The 23319-nt window shown below is 41.1% G+C and overlaps 1 protein-coding gene across 1 annotated transcript in view; it reads left to right on the top strand.

Annotated features, from left to right (window-relative positions):
- The window catches only part of FMN2 (formin 2), a 281809-nt gene that overhangs the window by 129712 nt on the left and 128778 nt on the right, over positions 1 to 23319 (top strand). Inside the window, exon 5 of the mRNA XM_072970983.1 lies at positions 9042 to 9129. Coding sequence (XP_072827084.1) covers positions 9042 to 9129 — 88 coding nt within the window. The remainder of the gene's footprint in view (positions 1 to 9041; positions 9130 to 23319) is intronic.

Genomic DNA, 23319 nt, shown 5'->3' with positions numbered 1-23319 from the left:
TAAAAAAACATGATTTGTTTCCTTATTATTTTGATCTGATTTAGTGTGTTACCCACAGATTCAAGGAGTGACGTAGCATAAACAGGCTAGAAAAATGTAATACAGTGGTAAACGTTTGCTAATAGTACTTTCCAAGGATGCTTGTATTCCTACAAATCATGCAGAATTACTTCTAATCAACATCTCTGTGTAGCTGACTGTAGTGTTAGCATGATTTAGCTAGCCTTTAAAAATGTGTTCAGTAGTTTTATAGACATTTGATATATGTCTAACACTGTGTATTCCTAAATTCACTGCTTCTAAATGCTCAGTTAATAGTCATGGGTTAAGAAATTAAAACTTACTTGATGAATATCTTAGTGTTGTCTGTCCTTCATGTGTGTATTTCTGTAGTCACCACTGACATTGTATAACACTTTCTAAAACACCTAACTGTTTTAGAGCTTGCTGGGTAACATTTAATCTTGTGATTTTGTTCTGAGATATTTAACAATTTTATCACAACTCTGAGGTTTGTACATCTTCAAGAACACTACTGAAAAGTATAGTTTTCCTTGTTCATTTCATTAGTTAGCCTACCGGTGTTCCAAACAAGCACAGCTACCTTGGAAAACTATGTGGTAGTAAATGCTGATGTTTGCTATGTATACAACTTGACCCACTAGTTTTGCTCCTGTGTGTGTATATCCAAGATAAATGAGTTCACGTGTCTGTGAGGATCACTGCTGGGCACGGCCTGCGGTCTGCCGTGCCTTGGGATGCCCGTGACATTGGCCACCCTGCTCTGAGGTGTAACTTATCAGAGCAGGAGAAGCTGGTAGTGTAAGTAAGAAGGGCAGCTCTGCTTGCTCATGTGGGTGGGCAGAAAACCCTGACAACCTCTTGCTCTGCAAAATCCCATAAAAGTATTATTCACTTTTGAGTGCAGACTAGTTAAGATTTAAAATGTCTGCTGTTTCTGTGAAATATTATCAGGCAGTATGGAGAAGGCTCTTGATTCCTGACTCATCAAATCAGAATATAGAAATGACACGTATCTTTCCAAAGTAAGAAAATTGAATCCCAAAGTTATGGAATGACTAACTGTATGTCTAAAGAGTTCTTAGAGAAACGGCACTTTGTAAATTAGTCAACGTGTGGGGTTGTTCTGTCTTAATTCTAGAGTTTACCAGACTTTATTTTGCTTGTTCCTTACTACTTTCTATTATGACTTGTCGTCCTCTTGTTGGAATAAGCTCGAGTGCTTTTACAGCATTGTAAAATATAACTGCTAGTTTTTAAATTAGTAAATTAACACCAACACCTTGCATTTGCAAAATGTTTCATACTTTAAAAATAGTTCACATTATATACTTGATTGTCACAAATTATGGGAGTGTTGCATGTGGATTGTTAACTATATTCTACAGATGGGAAAACTGAGCTCTGTTGGCTAAAGAAAGCGTGCAGTCACAGGTGCTAACTGAGGCAAAGGCTCGGACGGAAATGCAGCTCTCGCCTCTCCACACATATCAAACCCCGGGAAGCTCTGGGTCTGGGAATTGTGCCCTCTCTGCATCGCCTTCCACTCCTGCGTCTGTTGTTTAGTTCAGTTTTACTATTTCGCATTTGCTCGTATTCTCCTGTTCATTTCTCATTAGACGTCCAAGGCTGCTCTTTGCATCTGTTGCTCCCTGAGCGCAGTGCGTACGCCTTGTGTTCTAACCGCTGTGTGGGAAACGGCGATTGCTATGTTCCGTAATTCTGCTTTGGAATTCACCTCTCCTTAATCTCGGTAGTTGATTTTCTTTTCTTACCCTACTCAGGGAAGGGTTTGCCTCGTCGGATCTGGCCGTGTATCCCTGTAGTCTAATATTCAGTTTCCAGCGAGGCCATGTACACCGTTTCAGAGGAAAGCAACGCGCTCTCCCTGACTACGAATTAGGAAACAAAAATCCTTGTTGTGACTCCGCGTTTAGACCATGAACAAGTTAGATAGTTTCTATCTTTAGCATGTGATTTCACCAGATTGTAAGAAACTGCAAGTTATCTGTTTATTGGGTATTTAATGTGGAGCCCTTTGATGCATCTGCTTACTTACGTAACATTCTGTATTAACCAAATAATCAATAAACAATCACTAATAGAAAAGAGTGTTATTGGAGCCAAATTGAGAGCTACTGTGACTCAGAAAACAGTATCTTGCAGTGTCTTTAGATGGTTCATTCTCCAGTTATTTCTCTGGATTCTCTCCTCGTAACCACCAGAGTAGAAGTGGATGAAATGATATGTGGAAAGGATAAAAAGTTAGAGGACAAAATAAAAGATGTAGGGGCCAAGGAGTGAATATGAGGAGAGAGAACTGACTGCTGACCAGAGCAAACAGGTTTAGCTAAGGTTCATAGCTTGCCAGCATTAGGCTCCTTCTAAGCACCAGGTCAGACGGGTCCATCTGCAGAGGGGTCTAGTCTGTTACAGAGTGAAACTTCACAAGACACGTCCTAGAGGCAAGGTTCTACTAAAGGTATGTGTCCGCTTAACTCTAGGTGGTGGTTGTATCTGGCAGTTGAGATTATAATGGATTATTTACTTTCTACTATTTCAGTGCTGAAATTGAAATTTTAAAAAAGATCAGGTATGATTTCTGTAAATAGTAAAAAGAAAAAAAGAGAGAGAGAGACATTGTTTTAATTTCTCTCAATAGCTTCACTTAGGTTAGGTTTTGTCATCAGCCAGTAGTGTGAACCACATTTGATTAATAGGAAAGTTCGTATCCAGTCTAAAAAGAAAGGATTTTGAATATGTAGTCTTTAATTCTCTGGGGTAATATATATTGGTGGGAAAAAGAGTCCTCCTGAACTTACTCAGGGATCTCATTCTGGCCTGTGTGATACATGGTCCCTCTGCGCATACTTGTTTTGCTTGCACTGTCTAACAGGGAACACACTGGCATGTAGTTTTGGGGGGTTTTGTTTGTTCGTTTACTGACTCAGAAGTGAGGGCTTTTCACCAGCCAAGGAACCTTTGACATGAGTGGCATTTTTAGCTTCCTTTTTTTTTTGTATGTAAAAAAAAAGAGGAAATCTAGGGCCAACCTAAATGAGATTAGTAGCTTGTCTGGAGTTGTTAGGTCTTCTTTGCTGTCCAATAGAAATACAACGTGAGCCACATATGCAATTCTAAATGGTCTAGTAGCCACATAAAAATCTAAAAATAGGTGAAACGAATGTTGATGATAAATTTAATACACAGTATCTAAAAATCCATCATTTGAACATGTAATTAATATAAAAAATTAACGAGCTGTTTTGCTTTCTCCTTTCAAGCCCATGCATATTCCAAGCCACACGAGCAGCTGTTCAGTACTGAGCAGTCTTTTGTTCCGCTCATTTTAAATGTGGACGCCAGTCTGTTGCTTGCAGGTCTACCCTTAGGGATTTCATTAAGGGCATCTCCCTAATTTTAGTTCTGGGAGTTACACTGGCCAATAATTCCAATAGGCATGATTAGTAAATTAGTGTTACACTGTTTTAGTTTTTGACTGTGAGGCAATAAAGCAAGTGAATAGGAGCTACGGGCCTATCTTTCTTTCCCAAAGGACTTGACTTTCATTGTGACCTGAGATTTCTTGATTATACTTAAAATTACTAATTTGTGAAGAGCAAAATTTTTCTCTTTAAATTTTCTGTCAGTACTCCAGTTGACAGGGGCTTCACTGTCCACTCTGTGGTGATGCTTTGGGGCCGTCACGAGAGGAAAAGTGGCCCCAGTGGGGGGAGGCATTATCATTATCCTGCCGCACTAGACTTGGATGCTCCTTTAAAAACACAAAATACTGCACAGGCTTTATTTTATTTCATGGCGGTGCCTGGGAATCACCTTATTATTGCTGTAATCAATGATCAAGTCTGAAAAAAAAAGGTACATACATTTCTGAAGGAGTAAGTAGTAATTGTTTCTTTTAAGAATGACTTCTACCCTTTAATTCTTTCTTCTTTGTCACTTATTCAGAGGTAAAAGGAAATAGTTCACCTAAGATAATCAACTTACTGCTTTTAATTTGGTTTAAGATGAAAAGCTGCTAAATTCTTTCTGAATGTGTTGTTCTACATGACCTGTCTTAGTTTCCTCACAATAATTTTTTCTTTGTTTAGAGGAATAATTTATGATATAAAATGGCTTTAACATTGAATCTGAGGCTCCACCTATAATCTGCCACCTCCACTAGGCCAGAGGTGGCAAAGTATAATGACCTTCCATCTGGGGACCGCTGGGACCCTGCTGTCTTGCCAGTTCTGCTTTTGTCACTAGCACTGAGGCTGCAGGGAAAGGCCTGGGAGTTTATGAGTAGATTTGGTGTCAAAGCTGTCATTATCATTCTGGTCTTGCTTCCCAGGTCTGTTCAGGCTGCTGTAACACAATGCCATGGACTTGGTGGCTTATGAACAACAGAAATTCATTTTTTATGATTCTAGAGGCCGAGAAGCCCATGATCAAGCACTAGCATATCCAGTGTCTGCTGAGGACCCTCGGCCTGGTTCACAGACGTGGTCATTTTGTTGTGTCCTCACGTGGTGGGAGGGGTGGGGGTCTCTCTGGGTCTGTCTTCTAAGGGCATCAGTTCTCTCATGAGAGTTCCGTCCTTATGACCCAATCACCTCTCAGAGGCACCATCCCACTGGGCATGAGGTTTCACCATATTAATTTTGGCACGAGAGAAGACTGAGTCCGTAGTGTCTTGGTGCTGCCCTTTGTACCTGGGGAAGTGCTTTGCCCGAGTGGCTCTCAGACTGTCTTGGTGAAGGGCCAGGTGTTAAGTCCCCAGTTCATTATGCTGTAACACTTTGGGAAAACACGGTATGTATGAGTTACTAGAAAAAGGAAATTAGAAATTTTATAGCAATTTGATGGAATAATTTTTATGTTTTGAATCTAGATTGCATGTCTCTGTGGGGTTTTGTGATATTTTCTCCCAGTTTCTGTACATATTTATCCCTTAGTGGACAGTGACACACAGGACAGGCAGCAGCCTGTGATCCACAGTTTGAGTAGGTGACACTGATCTGCGTCTGCAGTAATCCTTCTGTCAGCTACTTGGTGAGGTGTGTCCTCCATTTTACAGATCAGGATGCAAGTATCTAAGTGATTAAGTAAGATGCTCAAGGCTACGACAGTGCTGCAGCTGGAATTCTGACCCAGAGTTGCTGCTAACCCTCAAGGGGTCTTTGGTGGAATTAGGGGAAAGCATACCTTCCCCTGAGCTGGCCGGCTTCCCGCCTTCACTCTGCATGCTTGGGTGGAACACGCCTGAACTACTGGGGGATGTGGCCCTGTTCAAACATAGCCGTGCGCTCCCCGCAGCCTTTTCCCGGGATAGAAGGGGCGGGGAGAGGCAGTGGGAAGACAAGGATGAGGGGACACTAAGACTTGTCTTTTGGTCATTTTATTGTGCATTTTCACAGGATGGTGGTTGAAGCTGAAAAAAGCAAAAAAAGTTAGTGAAAATCACTGATTTTCAGTATTTCTCATGTAAGTTGTCTTCAACCTTAAGCTTCTGGAGTACCTGTCAATTTAATTACCATATACTGTCCTGGGACTCCAATTATTAGAAATTTCTATGCACATTCAGCCAGGTAATGAGGGTTGAAGACAACAGAGAAAAGAAATTAATATTAAATGATCTATAAAAATATTTATGAATATATTCCCATACCCTTGCTGCCTCTGCCATCACACTTCTACTACGAGTTCCCAGAGTTGGCTCAGGTTATATACTATATGAAGAAGTAACTGTTCAGACCAAAAATTCATTCTTTCAATCCAGGAGCATGGGATATCTTTCCTTTTTTTTTAAGTCTTCTTTAATTTCCTTAATCAGTGTTTTATAGTTTTCCGTGTATAAGTCTTCAGACCAAAAATTCATTAATATTCATTTTAAGCACATTTCTAGTTATGCAGCATAATTATAGTAATTGTATTAGGGTCCTAAAATTGCTGACTGTGGCCACATGTATGAGCATTTTGGTTTTACTCTCTTCCAACACTTAAGGTTGTGCCTTCTCCACACAGATGTATCATTGGTCGTGTAGAATGCCGGGAAAGTGAATTTACATGGAGAAACCATTTGCAGTTATTGGAAACTCCTCAAAACTAATTAGGGCCTGGTTTTCTTTTTTAAGGAGATTACAGGTGAGGAAAGGAAGATAATATTAATCCTCTTATGGAATTAAATTCAGTAAACAAAAAAGTTGCCAAATATTTTATTTTTGACAAAACATTTAAAATGCCTTCTTAAATATGTAAATTCTACAGCTATCACTTACCATAGTAAATACACTCTTTGCTGGGACGTCGCTAAGGCGCACGTGCATTTTCATGCTAAATGTCTCCTGCAGCTCTTTGACATTGATGCTGTTGGTATTTTTTTAGATAAGGAATTTGAGGTTTTGGGATGTTGGAGGAGGTTTTCCAGAAAGTGTAAAAATCAAGCAGAAGAACCTTAGACCCTTGTGATCTATGGCCCAGAAGCACTGGCATCACCTGGGAACTTGAAAGAACCTCAGCCCCACTTAGACCCAGGAATCAGAGCCTGCATTTTAAAAAGATCCCACGTAACTCATGTGCATATTGAAGTTTGAGAAATAACCCTTTAGTTTACAGGTTCCATGTTCATAATCCTACACAGTCCTTCAAAGGGATGTGTAAGATAAAAACTTGATTAAGAATATTAGCTGAATCTGATGTGAATATGGAGAGATTCAGAATAATCCTTTTTTCTTCTGGTTATATGCCCTAATTTTGTAGATTTCACATTTTTTTCTTCCAGTTTTACTGAGATATAATTGACATAGCACTGTATAAATTTAAGGTGTACCTCATAATCATTTGATTCACATACATCAAAAAATGTTACCACAGTAAGTTTAGTGAACACCTATCATCTCATATAGGTCACATTTAAAGAAAAAAAAAATCGACTTTGGTTGACTGAGATGATGTAGTAGCAAGACCCCGACCTCCGCTCCTGCCCTGGGCACACCAAAACTGCATCTGTTTACAGACGAGCTGTCCGTGAGAACAACCTGAAGACTAGCAGAAAAGGTCTTCTGCAACTAGAGATACAAGGAAGGAACCACAGAAGAAGGGTGGGGGGCAGATACGAGGCTTAGTCAAGACCCATCCCCATGGGCAGGTGAACCACAAACAGAAAGATAATCACGGCTGTGGAGATCCTCCCCAAGGAGCAAGGGGTCTGAGCCCCACATCAGGCTCCCCAGCCTGCCCTGGGAAGATGAGCCCCCAGCATGTCTGGCTTTGAAGGCCGGCGGGGCTTGCCTTTGGGAGGGCCCAAGGGCTGCGCTAAATAGAGATTCTGCTCTTACAGGGCAGAATCAGTCATTTGAAAGGAGCCTGGGACAGACCTACTTACTGTTCTTGGAAAGTCACCCAGAGAGGCAGGAGCAACTGGGACTCACTCTGGGGACAAGGACAATGGTTGCAGCCATTTTGGGGAACCGTTTTGGCAAGCTCATGCTCCACGTGGACACTGGTGCTGGCAGGCGCCATTTTGGAATCCTCTCTCTAGCTTATTAGTGCCAGGACCTGGTCCCCACAACCAGCAGTCAGCATCAGTCCTGGGATGCCCCCGGCAGAGCAGCTAACCGGGCAGAGACACAGACCCACCTACCAGCAGGCCAGCTGCCCTAGTCCCCTCTAGCCCCCTAGTTGCCCAGGACCTGGCCCTGCCCAGCAGAGGGGCATGACTCAGCCCTGCTCACCAATGGGCCACTACTGTCACTCTACTAGGACACCCAGGGCCCTGCAGCCAGCTCAGAACCCAGACCTGCCCACCAGTGTGTCGACACCAGATATGGGGTGCCTGGGTGTGGAAGTTAGAGAACCCAGGACGTGGCTTCACCCACCTACAGACTGACACTAGCCCCAGTGAGCCTAGCCCAGCCATCCACCCTGGTAACCTCGCCTGCCCACCACGGCAGCACCAGGACCAGTCCTCCCTGGGCCGTGCAGCCGGCCGTGCCAGAGCCCAGCCCTGCCTAGCAGCGGGCACAGCCTCCGCACATCCCTGAGAGCGAACCAAGGATGCTGTGAGTCCTGTTAAGAATGTTGTTTTACTCTGTGACTTCGTGTGACATCAGAGCATGATTATTTTATTAGTTTCCTAATTGACTCAACTTAGAGTGGCTATCACTTCTGGAATTTGACAATAAGCTTTCTTCTTTTCTTCTAGAGTTTGTCTAAGCAAATTTATAACAAAATACTCAGAATAAGTAGAACTTGCTTCCCTGCACAAGATCAGTATCTCGGGTAATAGATTCATAAGCAGGACTTATCAGTGGTGTGTTATTGTCTGGGAAACACAGTTTAAACATGCCCACGTCTGTGTTAGGGAGCTTCTCGTGGATTATGTGGCCTGACACCTCTGGACTCTCTGGAAAGCCAGATTTGAGAGTGAGCTAACACAGCCCTTTGGGTTTGATGATCGTATCACCATTAATTAGTTGGAAAGTTCCTCATGAAATGTGGGCCAAGTGCAAAATGAGAGCAACTGCCAGTGAAATAGCTTTCTCAAACACCCGAATAAAAGCACGTTTTCTATTTTGTGCTCAAACTAACCTGATCTAACAGATTCTCTGTGTGTGTGCTGTTTAATTTTTCCCTTTACTTGTTGACCAGTGTTTCAAGGTTCTGCATTAGAAAAAAGGAACACTTTTTAAATCTCAGGCTGCAAAGGCCAGATGTGTAGTTGTTATTTTACAGAGACCAAACTAATTTCCTAAATGATTACAAATTTTAATGTTGGCCGATCAGGCTATTAAAAGGCTGGTAAAGAGCCCGACACTGAGGCCCATGGTGAAAACCAGGGCAGAGACCGTGGATTTTTAAGATGTGAAATATAAAACCCCAAATTTCTTTCACATCAGTTTTGATACGTTAATGGTTTTAATTTATTTGTGCATCTTTTAGGATAAAGCATAACATGATGTTAAGCATATCACTGAGTTCAGATAACATCTCTCCCTTTTCCTTTCTTTCTTGAGCAGGTTGTCAAGTTACTAAGCAACAAGAGATCACAAGCAGTCGGAATCCTGATGTCTAGCCTTCACTTAGATATGAAAGATATCCAACACGGTGAGTAAAACTGAAAATTCAGCTTTGGAATACTGAAATTTGGGCTGAAGGATATGGTGCTTAGTGGTAAAATTATTTCAAACTTAGACTTTCTGGTCATATTCAAATTAGTGTGTTCCCTATAAGTGCTAGCAAACTTTCTGCCATGCTTGTTTCTGGAAGGGTTTGGAGTAATTTGGCTTTTATGTCATTTCTATATCTTGCTAAGAGCCTAATTCTCATATGACATGTTTAGCCTGCATTAGTAAGTGTTTAATTTTTACTTCATAAGAATTGCTAGTCCCGCTGTGCTCTGTGCAGGTTAGACTTCTCCATGTCACGTTCCAAGAGTGGCTGATGAACACTGGTGAGAGCCCGACGTGGGGCACATCTCAGCCACTGACAGTGCCTGGAGAGGAGGGGCCACGGGGGCGGGAAGTATGCTGAGGCTTGAGTCTCAGTGTTGGATGAGCTAACGTAAAGGAGAGGAAGTAAACCTAAAATTTCCTAATAGATCAGCTAAAACCAATGTAGGAGTTACAGGAAAGCTTGTTTCAGCTGTTGCTTAACAATGTTCTGATGATAGAGATGTTGAGGAGTAGACTGGATTGCCATGTATGGTGATTAAATGCAAACTCAAAACCGTTCAAGAGGCTGAATGACCGTGTGTCTCAGATGTCTCTGAAGCGCCGAGTGAGTGATGGGGCATATTCTCCTGGTCCTCCTGTCTGAGCTACTGTGAGATGCTGAGTCACTAAGTAGTCGTGTTATGTATAACTTTATGGTGGACAACTGGTCCCTCTTCTTTGAATTCTTTGGGATAGCTCTGTGTAACCCTCCTGGCTTTTCTGCCTACGTGGGGCCTGAATCATTTTTTTAGTAACTGTCAAAGATAGTTTCAGATTATTCCTGCCCACTCATATTATTGTTGGTGACCCAGACCCATGGAAGCAGAGCTATCATGACCTTCTGTTATTTTTTATGGTGGTGTTTTAATTTATATCTTTAAGCAGATTTATAAAATACTTTCTGTATTTGGAATTAGGGTGATTTTTAACATTTTTAAAATGGCTCTCAGCTCATGCCAGCACTTAAATGCTTGGACTCTGTTATTTACAGGCATCCCTGTGCCACATTGGCCTGTCACATGTGTGCTGAAAGATTTTGCCTGAAGGTGAACAGAGGGAGTAAATTTATATTCAAAATGTCCTGTAAGCTATTCAGAGCCTTAGAACAGATTTAAAGCAGATTAAATTATCCAGTAGAATGTACTTATTAATGACATGTGGTTTATAAATCATGAAAAGATTTAACTGACTTCCTAGCTTACCTGTTTATGAGTGTGGATTCTATTTGGTAGGCTTAAAATAATGGGTAGAAAAATTCGTAAGTAGCGCACGCTTGGTACGCCCTGTCGATTGGTGAGTAACTCAGTCACAGTTTAACTTTTTATTAAACTGCTGCGATGATGGGACTTTCTCACTGAAGCATCGGCGGTGGTAGTCACGGAACAGGTCGCCGAGGCTGCCGCCACGGAGTGCTCGGCATTTCTGAAGCCGGCAGATGTGGCCCAGTTAAGTCATGGAATGAAATCTGAAAATAATAATATGGTCCTTTGCTTCAGTCAGATACTGCCTGGGCTGAGTTAGTACTGAGGGTCTTATGAGCAAAGGAGCTCACTTCACATCCGTGTGTGGTGAGGCCAGTGTGAGTTCATTGAAAATCTGCTGGCTGAGCATGCGGCGCTCACGGGACCACAGCGTGGACGGCAGAATTATACATAAACTTCATCCTATTCGGATGTGAGGTGATTGCTTGAGTCACTGTGAGTCCCTGCACAAGGTTTTCTAAAACACAGCCACCTTAGAAATCTGAAGAAGCGAGTGTGTGCCTTTCAGTGCCTGCAGCCCTGTCCTGCCTGTGTGTTGTCCGGATCCGTGGTGCCCACGAGTGAGTCACTTGTGGCCTCCAGAAGAAAACTGACTTCTATCAGGGTATGCCTCCACTGAGAAAGCCACAGAAGCACAAACATCTTTGGGTTTGGATGTGGAAGCGGCTGAAGAATGTATCCTGACCTCCAAGGTCCTCTCATACAAGAGCAAACTAAGTTCTGTCAGGGTTATGTGTCTCTGTCAAGGCCGCACAGCTCGTTAATACAACAGACTGAGCTTGCGCTCCGCCCACGTCACCAGCCGGTCCTGCTCTTCTCATTCAGAGGCCCTGCTTCCCCCGGGTTGTGCTTTTCCTGCAGCCAGCGCTCCTGTCTCAAAACCAATGTGTAAGGTTGTAAAAACTGCAGGAGTTATTTTCTCTCTCTCCTTCCCTGTCAGAAGTCTAGGAGAGCTCAGGGTTGAGTCTACTTTGTAATGCTTCTATTCTAAAGTCCCGTGTTAGGGTAATTCGTGTGGCAGGTTTGGGTCATAGGTGCCAAAGGTCTAGTTGTGGTCTTGCCGCTGTATCCACGTCCCGCTCAGACTCGATGGTGAACACAGATTGTTTCCCACAGTGGCACATGAAGAGTCCTCAGTGTCACGTGCAAAGGGCAGAGAGGTTGGCTTTACCGTGCGGGGCGGGAGGCGGTGTGAAAAGGTTACAGCGAGCCGCTGGAAGGCAGCTGTGAATACGCCTGGTGTTACAGGTTTCTGGTGGGGGAATGAAACTGGTGTGCTGCCTCTGAAAAATCCCACTGCAAGGGCTGAGAATAATGTAAACTCTAGGATGAAAGTGCCTTTCAGAGAGGATCTGCCCTAGTCTGTGCTAGAGGCGGGGGGTACCGTGGGCTTAGGGTCTCCTTAAATCATAGAAGCCCCGTCAGGCTGTGCAACTCTTCGTCCACTGCGTGAGCTGATTTCCCTGAGTGTGTAGCTGTTTGAGTCCAAGTTTATTATCGGAGGAGCTAAAATCATTGGACGGGCCTTGAACTTTAATATTTAGCCCCTGGCCCCATGAAGCTATGAACAGAAAGTTCAGATTTGTGGGGTCAGGCCAATACACCAAGGACAAAGGCAGTTTCTGAGCTGGCTCATTTCTCAGGGTTCTCTCTTGCCTTTTGATTAGCATGCTCATTCCTCTCTTGTCTTCTCTCTTGTCTTTTAGGACATTTTACAAATGTATTTTAACCAGCATTTAAAATTTTTCTCTATGGGAGGATCTCTTTAAGTAATCTAGTGTAATTCCTAGAAATTGGTATTATGAGAGTATCTAGAGGTTTGTAGTTTGTGAAAATAAACTGAATTTTCTATATAACATTTGGCTCATATTTCAGGAGTCAGTATGGTATTCACAACTCTTAGGTCCATTTTGGTAGATAATAGTAGGTGTAAAAGAATTTCAAATTTCATAAGGCTCCGCTTCGTGCACCCCAACCCCAGTCTCACTACTAGGTAGAGTATCCACACGTTTTTTCATCCATCTGGGTACTTCTGAGAGTGAAAGGGGTGCTGGTAATAATATTGCCTAGGCCAACAGTGTAAAGTGGAAGTTTTGCAGCCACACAAGTAATAGGATAACTCTACTACCAGATAAAATGACACGGTTTCTGATCTAATTCTCTCTCTTGTGTAGATTTCTATTAAATATTTATTGGCCAGCAGGAACAAAATGGTTTGAAAAGCATGCCGTGTAAACCTGAGGTTGCCTAGCTCTGTGTCCTTAGAGGTACTCCTACCAATATCTTGCCTCACAGGTGCTCCACACTGATGCAAACACATCACAGAGATAGGAATCTGTTACCCTCAGTCTGCACCAGGCAACTAGAAATCCAGCACTGCCAGAGGCTGAACCTATGACTATTGAAGGACAAAGCCTCAGGCAGCCTCCTTAAAGATCCCAACCAGAGGGACTCACTCCACTGGGTTCTCATGCTCTGCCTGTGGAAGGGATGGGGTGGGCCAGCGCATCTTTAAGGGATTTTAGCTAATCCACGTGTCTTGTATACCTTTAGTTTCACCAGTGAACGCCCATTTTAGCTATCAGTGTGCTAATTAGCAAAGCCTCAGTTATTCCACTAGGGGCAGCTGATGATGCTGCACGCTGAATCACTGCACTGTACACCGTGCTGCTGCTGTCATTGCTCATAGTTGTATCGAATGGTCTAGAGGGAGGGAGTTAATTTCCATCTTGCAGTGAAGGAAATTGATGTTTATAGATTAAGCCTAATCTGGGGCTTCCCCTTCATAGGACCAGAATGGGTGGTCCCATTCCTCTGACTCCTGCTTCAGTGCTGTCTGTAGTAAATTAGCTTGTTTCAGAATGAGGACCTGTGCTATCTACTGAAATGATAATATGCAGCCTGTGCAAAAACAGAACTGGCAAAAGGGCATAATACTTTTGGCCACCAATATGGAGTTTTAAAACTTTGGACAATATAAATTTTGCAAATTTTGTTAATCACTTTAAATGTCATTTTATAAAAATTCCCTAGTTTGCTTATTGACTCTGTTTCTTTGAGAAATGACACTGTGGATTTTTTTTCACATCTGTGAATTAAGTGAGGAAACATATTTTAAAGAAAATTATTAGTTAATAGATTTGCTTATTCTTGATTGAACCAAGCAAAGATAAACAAATTTGTATAGAAAAAGCAGTCTGGACTAAGGCTATCAATGAACTGAACCATATTGTGATTGTCTGTAGAAGTCTGGCGGTGCGCAGTGATAGAACTCTCTGTGCCTCTTTTTTAGGTCACTGGTTGCTCAGAGAATATATAGGGAAATCCAAAATATCACCCTAGTGCAGTCCTTGGGGATGCTTGCTTTAATTATTTTTTTTTCAGTTGAAGTATAGTTGATTTACAGTGTTCTGTTAGTTTCTGGCATGTAGCAAAGTGAAAAAGAATATATATCTTTTTTGGATTCTTTTCTATTATAGTTCATTATAAGATATTGAATATAGTTCCCAGTGCTATACAGTAGGACTTTGTTGTTCATATATTTTATATATAGAAACTTGTCTGCTTATCTCAAACTCCTAATTTATCCCTCTCCCCCTTTCCCTTTTGGTACCCATAAGTTTGTTTTCTATGTCTGTGAGTCTACTTCTGTTTTGTAAGTTCATTTGTATCATTGTTTAGACTCCACATGTAAGTGATATCCTATGATATTTGTCTTTGTCTGACTTACTTCACTTGGTATGACAATCTCTAGGTCCATCCAGGTTGCTGCAATTATGCATTATTTCATTCTTTTATGGCTGAGTAATATTCCATCACGTGTATATATGTGTGTGTGTGTGTGTGTGTACACACACAGACCACATCTTCTTTATCCATTCGTCAGTGGACATTTGGGCTGCTTGCATGTCTTTGCTGTTGTAAACAGTGCTGCTGTGAACTTTAGGGTGCATGTATCTTTTTGAATTATTGTTTTCTCTGGATATATGCCCAGGAATGGGATTGCTGGATCACATGGTAATTCTATGATGTTTTTCAAGGAACCTCAGACTCTTCTCCATAGGGTCTGCACCAAGTTATATTCCCACCAACAGTGTAGTAGTATTCCCTTTTCTCCACACCCTCTCCCACATTCATTATTTGTAGAATTTTTTAAAGTAATTAATTAATTTATTTTTTCAATTGAAGTATAGTCAATATGTAATGATATGCTTGTCTCTGTTGTACAGCATAGTGATTCAGTTATACAAACACACACATGTATGTATAAGGGGGGAGGGATAAATTGGGAGTTTAGGACTTGCATATACTAACTACTACATATAAACTAGATAAACAGCAAGGTCCTACTGTACAGCACAGGGAACCATCTGTAGGCTTTTTGATGATGGCTGCTCTGACTGGTGTGAGCTGAGACTTCATTGTAGTTTTGATTTGCATTTCTCTAGTAATTAGTGATCTTTTCACGTGCCTATTGGCCATCTGGATGTCTTCTTTGGAGAAGTGTCTATTTAGGTCTTCTGCCAATTTTTTGATTGGGTTCTTTTGTTTTTTTTTTGTTACTGAGTTGTATGAGGTGTTTTTATATTTTGGAAATTAATCCCTTGTCATCGGTTGCATCACTTGCAAATATTTTCTCCCAGTTCATAGATTGTCTTTTTTTTTTTTTTGAATTCGAATTTTCTTTTTTTTTAACATTTTTTATGGATTTATAATCATTTTACAATGTTGTGTCAAATTCCAGTGTTCAGCACAATTTTTCAGTCATTCATGGACATATACACACTCATTGTCACATTTTTTTCTCTCTGAGTTATCATAACATTTTGTGTATATTTTCCTGTGCTATACAGTGTAATCTTGTTTATCTATTCTCCAATTTTGAAATCCCAGTCTATCCCTTCCCACCCTCCACCCCCCTGGCAACCACAAGTCTGTATTCTCTGTCTGTGAGTCTATTTCTGTCCTGTATTTACGCTTTGTTTTTGTTTGTTTGTTTGTTTTTGTTTTTGTTTTTTAGATTCCACATATGAGCGATCTCATATGGTATTTTTCTTTCTCTTTCTGGCTTACTTCACTTAGAATGACATTCTCCAGGAGTATCCATGTTGCTGCAAATGGTGTTATGTTGTCGGTTTTTATGGCTGAGTAGTATTCCATTGTATAAATATACCACCTCTTCTTTATCCAATCACCTGTTGATGGACATTTAGGCTGTTTCCATGTTTTGGCTATTATAAATAGTGCTGCTATGAACATTGGTGTGCAGGTGTCATCCTGAAGTAGATTTCCTTCTGGATACAAGCCCAGGAGTGGGATTTCTGGGTCATATGGTAAGTCTATTCCTAGTCTTTTGAGGAATCTCCACACTGTTTTCCATAGTGGCTGCACCAAACTGCATTCCCACCAGCAGTGTAGGAGGGTTCTCCTTTCTCCACAGCCTCTCCAGCATTTGTCATTTGTGGATTTTTGAATGACGGCCATTCTGACTGGTATGAGGTGATACCTCATTGTAGTTTTGATTTGCATTTCTCTGATAATTAGTGATATTGAGCATTTTTTCATGGGCTTTTTGATCATTTGTATGTCTTCCTTGGAGAATTTCTTGTTTAGGTCTTCTGCCCATTTTTGGATTGGGTTGTTTTTTTTTTTTCTTATTGAGTCATATGAGCTACTTATATATTCTGGAGATCAAGCCTTTGTCGGCTTCACTTGCAAAATTTTCTCCCATTCCGTAGGTTTTCTTCTTGTTTTACTTCTGGTTTCCTTTGCTGTGCAGAAGCTTGTAAGTTTCATTAGGTCCCATTTGTTTATTCTTGCTTTTATTTCTTCAAGGAGAAAATTTTTGAAATGTATGTCAGATACTGTTTTGCCTATGTTTTCCTCTAGGAAGTTTATTGTATCTTGTCTTATGTTTAAGTCTTTAATCCATTTTGAGTTGATTTTTGTATATGGTATAAGGGAGTGTTCTAGCTTCATTGTTTTACATGCTGCTCTCCAGTTTTCCCAACACCATTTGCTGAAGAGACTGCCCTTATTCCATTGTATATTCTTGCCTCCTTTGTCGAAGATGAGTTGACCAAAAGTTTGTGGGTTCATTTCTGGGCTCTCTATTCTGTTCCATTGGTCTATATGTCTGTTTTTGTACCAATACCATGCTGTCTTGATGACTGTAGCTCTACAGTATTGTCTGAAGTCTGTGAGAGTTATTCCTCCAGCCTCTTTCTTTCTCTTCAGTAATGCTTTGGAAATTCTAGGTCTTTGATGGTTCCATATAAATTTTGTTATGATTTGTTCTAGTTCTGTGAAATATGTCCTGGGTAATTGGATAGGGGTTGCATTAAATCTGTAGATTGCCTTGGGCAGTGTGACCATTTTAACAATATTGATTCTTCCAATCCAAGAGCATGGAATATCTTTCCATTTTTTTAAGTCTTCTTTAATTTCCTTCATCAATGGTTTATAGTTTTCTGTGTATAATTCTTTCACCTCCTTGGTTAGATTTATTCCCAGATATTTTATTACTTTGGGTGCTATTTTAAAGGGGATTGTTTCTTTACTTTCTTTTTCTGTTGATTTATCGTTAGTGTAAAGAAATGCCACTGATTTTTGAACGTAAACTTGTAACCTGCTACCTTGCTGAATTCTTCAATCAGCTCTAGTAGCTTTTGTGTGGACCTTTTAGGGTTTTCTATATATAGTAACATGTCATCAGCGTATAGTGACACTTTTACCTCTTCTTTTCCAGTTTGGATCCCATTTATTTCTTTCTCTTGCCTGACTGCTGTGGCTAGGACTTCCAGGACTATGTTGAATAGCAGTGGTGATAGTGGGCATCCTTGTCTAGTCCCAGATTTTAGTGGGAAGCTTTTGAGTTTTTCACTGTTGAGTACTATGCTGGCTGTACGTTTGTCATATATAGCTTTTATGATGTTGATATGTGTTCCCTCTCTGTACCCACTTTGGCGAGAGTTTTTATCATAAATGGGTGTTGAATTTTATCAAATGCTTTTTCTGCATCGATTGAGATGATCATGTGGTTTTTGTCCTTTCTCTTGTTGATGTGATGTATTCCATTGATTGATTTGTGTATGTTGAGCCACCCTTGTGTCCCTGGGATGAACCCCACTTGGTCATGATGTATAATCTTTTTTATGTGTTGTTGGATTCTATTTGCTAGTATTTTGGTAAGGATATTTGCATCTATGTTCATCAGTGATATTGGCCTATAATTCTCTTTTTTTGTAGTGTCTTTGCCTGGTTTTGGTATCAGGGTGATGGTGGCTTCATAGAATGAGTTTGGGAGTATTCCCTCCTTTTCAATCGTCTGGAAGAGTTTGAGAAGGACTGGTATGAGTTCTTCTTTGTATGTTTGGTAGAATTCCCCGGTGAAGCCGTCTGGTCCTGGACTTTTATTTGTAGGGAGGTTTTTAATTGCTATTTCTATTTCCTTTCTAGTGATCGGATTGTTCAAGTGCTCAGATTCTTCTTGATTCAGTCTTGGTGGACAGTATGTTTCCAGAGACTTGTCCATCTCCTCTAGGTTATCCAGTTTGGTTCCATCATAGATTGTCTTTTTGCGTTGTTTATGGTTTTCTTTGCTGTGCAAAAGCCTTTAAGTTTGATTAGGTCCTATTTGTTTAGTTTTGCTTTTATTTTTATTGCCATGGGAGACTGACCTAAGAAAACATGCTATGATTTATGTCAGAATGCTTTACCTACAGTTTTACGGTGTCTAATATTTCAGCCTTTAAGCCATTTTGAGTTTATTTATGGTATGAGGGAGTGTTCTAACTTCATTCATTTACGTGTGGCTGTCCAGCTTTCCCAACACCACTTGCTAAAGAGGCTGTCTTTTCTCCTTTATGTATCTTGCCTCCTATGTCAAAGGTTAATTGACTGTAGGTGTGTGGGCTTATCTCTGGCCCTTCTGTTCTGTTCCATTGATCCGTATGTCTGTTTCTGTTCCAATACCACACTATTTTGATTACTGTTTGCTTTCATTTTGACTCATGTCTAAGCATATTACTTCTTCTTAGTGTCTCTCTTCTTGGCGTCTGTGCTTCCCTGGGTTTTCCCTCAACTTTCAAGTGTAGTCTCACAATGATAAGGGTATGAGTTCTGGGGCCAAGCTGCTCGGGTTTTGTTAGGGACCGAATGTTTGTGTCCCCCCACGTTCATATGTTAAAGTCCTAACCTCCAATGTGATGATACTAAGAAGTGGGCCCTTTGGGACATAATCAGGTTTAGATGAGGTCAAGAGGGCAGAACCCCCATGATGGGATTAGAATTCTAGTAAAAAGAGGAAGAGACCAGAACTGTCTGCCAGCCAAGAAGAGAATCCGCCCCAGTTCCAGTCTCCAGAACTTTCAGAACTAAATTCCTGTTGCTTAAACCACCCAGTCACTGATTTTTTCTTACGGCAGCCAAGCTAAGACAGATTTGAGTCTCAGCTCTGCTACTGGTTAGGTGGGTAAACCTGGGCAAATTCCTTCCTCATCTCTGTTGTTCAGTTTCCTCAGTACTAAAAAGGGCCGGTAAATGAGTTATTTCATGTAAACGCGTGTGTGCACACTCACACACACGCAGGCTCACACGTGCATACACTCACATATGCGTGCACCCGGACACACACACACACACACACACACACACAACCCATGCTGAGCGCTCTGTCAGTAGCAGTTGTTGCCCCCTCCTGCAGGCCTTACAACTGTGTTTAGAGGCTTTGAAAGTGTTTGAAACTCAATCCTGGCACCCAGTGAGGAGGGAGAACTTAAAAGTTTTGTTCCTCCTTCATTACTCTGAGCAGGTTCTACTGCATGAGACAGTGGAGGTGGTTAGAAGGCAGAAGCTCTTCCTTCTAATGGAATCTGAGGGTGAGATGAGGGGAAAAATGAGAGTTCAAGTTCAAGGGGAACATAGCTGAGGCAGACTGGATTATTCTGTAGCTTGGGTTTTCCATCAGTATTGCTGAAATGCTGAATTAGTACTGGGCTCTGTCCATTTCTGTTTTCTGAGTGGAGATAAATATGAGAATTATTTATATATCAGCAGCTTTTAGAAGCTGAGCATCACTACATGTTTGGCCTATGCTTTATCTGCAAGGAGGGCACTTTGTTTGGAGACTGGGAAGAGTAGGGTCTCCCATATTTGTGTGCTTCCTTCATCATTGTCAGCCACGTTCCTCATTCATCACCGTAGGGTCCTGGTGGCAGTGAAGGAAGTGGTGGAAAGGAGTCAGGCTTTGTCGGTGAAATGAATCTTGGTGAGAGATATGAGTAGAATCTAGGCAGACACACGGACAGGTGCTTCTGTTTCTTGCTTTGACGTATTATTTTCCTGAAAGGTAAACTAGCTTCTAGCTTTGACTGTAAAAGTAGAACCTTTAAAAACCTGGAAATGCCCTCTCTGAACTGGGGGAACTTCAAAGGCTGTTGTGTAATAACTTTCCCTGTGTATTTTGATAGCCTGCACCTGGAGTGGTTTTTTTACCCTGCTGGGCTGCCACTGAGTAACGGTTTTGTTAAGAAATTTTCTATAAAACAAGTTGTAGTTTACAAACTCCAGGGATTTTTTTTTATTATAGTTTCTAATTTCGTTCTTGGAGATGCAAGCTTTTTCACTTACCTATTAATTGCCATGATGTCAACCAAAGCAAAATGCCCATCCTAGAAGTGGAGGGTTAAGTTTTATTCGGGGAACTTACTGAGCGCTACTGCCTGGGCTGCAGCCTCTCAGCTGGCTCTGGGGGACTGCGCCAGAGAAGCAAGGGAGGGGCCAGGGTGTGAAGGAGTTCTTGCTGAAAAAAAAAATTACAGGCAAACATCAGAAGATCACTGCTAATCACAAAAACAGACATCTCAAGTTAATGATTTTAGTGCTTTTCTGTGTATGGCAAGAAAGATGCAAGAATCCGTGATCACTGAAACTGCTCCTTAGATACGCACCCTCGCTACCCAGAGCCAGTGTCCATGGTCCTCCACCCTGAGCTCCCTCAGGGCACACCATGGCTCGGTGGCCTGAGAGTGTCCGTTGTTTGCTGGAATGGCAGGCAACATTTTTTATCCACAGTAAGAAAGTTTATTCATAATCATTTGTTTATTTTTGTAATATTCTCAAAAGTTGGGCTCAGTGTGAGCAATGTTGGTTTTTTCCCACTAGGTCTTCTAGTATCTAGTTTCTTTATGAAATTCAAGTTCACAAGGCTCACTTAGAAATTGCTTCATGCCTTTTTTTTTTTCATTTTTTTTAACCTATAAGAGTTTTCTTCACATAGGATATGGAATGTTAAGCCCCATTTTGTATATTTATGAAGACATTAAAAATGTAGTAAGTGCTGTTGGGTGGTTTAGTGAATGGTTTTCATTGAGATGAAAAGTCAGCAAGGATTAGAAATTGGAGAGGAAAGTGGGCTCCATCTGGTGGGTTCCATAACCTTTTCATCAGTGTAGCTTCGTCGTGGGGAAAAGTGCATGTGTGATAAGTACACTTTCATTAAAACCAATTTTCAGAAATTTATTATCAGAATATGTTTTAATTTAAAATGTAAATTCATTACTTAGAGTTTCTTATTAAAAAAAAGACCTCATAAATCATTTTAAGTCACATGTAGATTATTAAGTGAAGGTAAAATGAATTATTGTTAAGTCTTTCATTACAGGCCCAGCAAAAATCCTGGGCTGAACTTGGCTGATATTTTTATGACACTGTCCCACAGCTGGACGTTTGGATTATACTTTTATGGGAAGGAGAAGTGCAATACCTGGGGCTTTTCTGAAGCAGTGAGCTCTGGGTGTGGGTTTTCTTCCCTTCATTGCACTTACTATGTGAATTACATATTGATTAATTGCGTTCATTTTCGCTGCCCCTCCGCCCCAGAAGGTGAGCTCTGTGCAGCCTGGAGACATCACTGCAGCTCCCTCAGGGCACTTCCCCCTGTGCTGCTGCGCAGTCACTGGGCGCTGGTTAAAGCACTGCCCGGGGCTAAGACCGGCCTGTGTAGGGGTGGAGCCCAGACTTGAGCACAGACACTCTGTGAGGGTGTAATTAATCACGTCAGCTTTGTGATGGAAGGGTATTGTACTTTTTGGCAAAAATATTTCTGTTGCATTATCCATGAGAGGGGTGGGGATTTGGACTATTACTTGGGGGCAAGCGAAAGCCCCTTTGATAACTGGAGTCATGTTTGCATTTTAAAATTGAATTCTGTACAGTTGTTTGTGTTTGACATGCGCCCAGAGTTTTGCAGTGGCATGTCATCTCTGAGAGTGACGGGAGTAATGCTCTTCCATGCTGAGGACTGAATACGAGATCTCCACTTCCTGGTAACACTTCGGTCAGCCAATGCTTTAGAATATGTTGTAAAGTTGATGGACAATTTCAATCAAATTATTACGTATGCGCAATTAAGAAATCAAATAGTCCAGAAAAGCTTAGTGTGAACCATATTCCCAGTTCCTTGTGTGAACGTCGTCATTTCTGTGATAGGCTTAAAGGCATCATTTTGCCCTTAAAGCCACTGCAAATAGCAGCCTCGTTGGAGGAGATGGTGGAACTTCGGGGGCGACTTCTCCGCAGTTGTCAGCAGCAGAATGAAGTCCTTATGAATTAAGTTGTGAAGGGAGTTTCAGAATTGTGCAAGACTTTGAAAATTGTTTACATTTTTGAAAATTTCTTTACTATCTGGTTTAATAAAAGACAGCTAGAGCTTCATATCTTGATCCTGCATTCATTCTATTGCTATGTAATGTTTCGGATGAAATATATGAAGAAAATCTGACCTCACACAGATATGTATCTGAAAAGAGAGTATTTTAACTGCCTTTCCAGATGATGGTGGATATTATTCTTAATACTATACCCAAATTCCACAAATAGTAGTTCCCTAAGGGTTAGTCGCACTATGGAATTTGAAGGCCATATCAATAAACTTTTTATGTTCTGTTACAGTAACAAAAAAAGAGAGATTATGCCCCACTCAATTTTAAGCTCCTGAATTTGCTAACATTACCTTATTTAACTGAGTTAAGACTTTGAATTCTTTAGTTGTTTGGCAAAAATATAAATTTAAGAAATTTGTGTGTGTTTGAATATAATTCAAATATTCATTTGAATCACAATAGATTCTGTTAGTTTTTGAAAAGTTTGAAATGTTTAGAATGGGTCCAAAAATGCCCAATGCACATTTTTAGATAAACTATTTAAAAATATATAGTAATATATAATAATAAATGATAATAAAATAGAGGAGCTAATTCTAATTCACCTATTGGCCATCTGCTGAACCGTAGCTCCTATTGTAGTACACATACATAATGTTTGTTGTTCAGTGCCTGTGTCTTAAATTCCACCTCACCTGTCAAACAGGTGTTTGGGGCTCCTGGCCTCGCTGCGGGGAAGCAGGGTGAACGAGCAGTTAGCTGTCCTTGATTCAGTCATAATCTCTGGGATGAAACATTCCCATCGTCTGCACTGCTGAAAGGCCTTGGTGTCACAAGCGATGATGTGTTTTCCTAGCATCTGAGATACTTGTGAGCAGTAATTTCAGAACACTGAGTGAAAAGCTTAAAGTGTAGGCACACGATGCAGTCTGGGGAGATAACTTTTAGTTTCAACCTTTAACGCTTTCATTCTGTGCCAAAAAGAGATTCTGGAAGACAGGACGAGTTCTCTGCGTGATCACCTGCCAGGTGAGGGTAATACACTTACACTGCCCTCTCCTCGGCTGGGAAGAGGGAAATGGAAGCAGATGTGATCATCTCTGGGAAATTTAGGAACAGGAAGTTGCTTCTTCTTGAACAACGAGGATCAGGATGTCA

Source organism: Vicugna pacos, chromosome 11 (genome assembly GCF_048564905.1).
Source record: "Vicugna pacos chromosome 11, VicPac4, whole genome shotgun sequence".
NCBI classification, from domain to species: domain Eukaryota; kingdom Metazoa; phylum Chordata; class Mammalia; order Artiodactyla; family Camelidae; genus Vicugna; species Vicugna pacos.
Note: the sequence above shows the minus strand (reverse complement) of the source record. Positions and strands in the feature narration are given on the sequence as shown.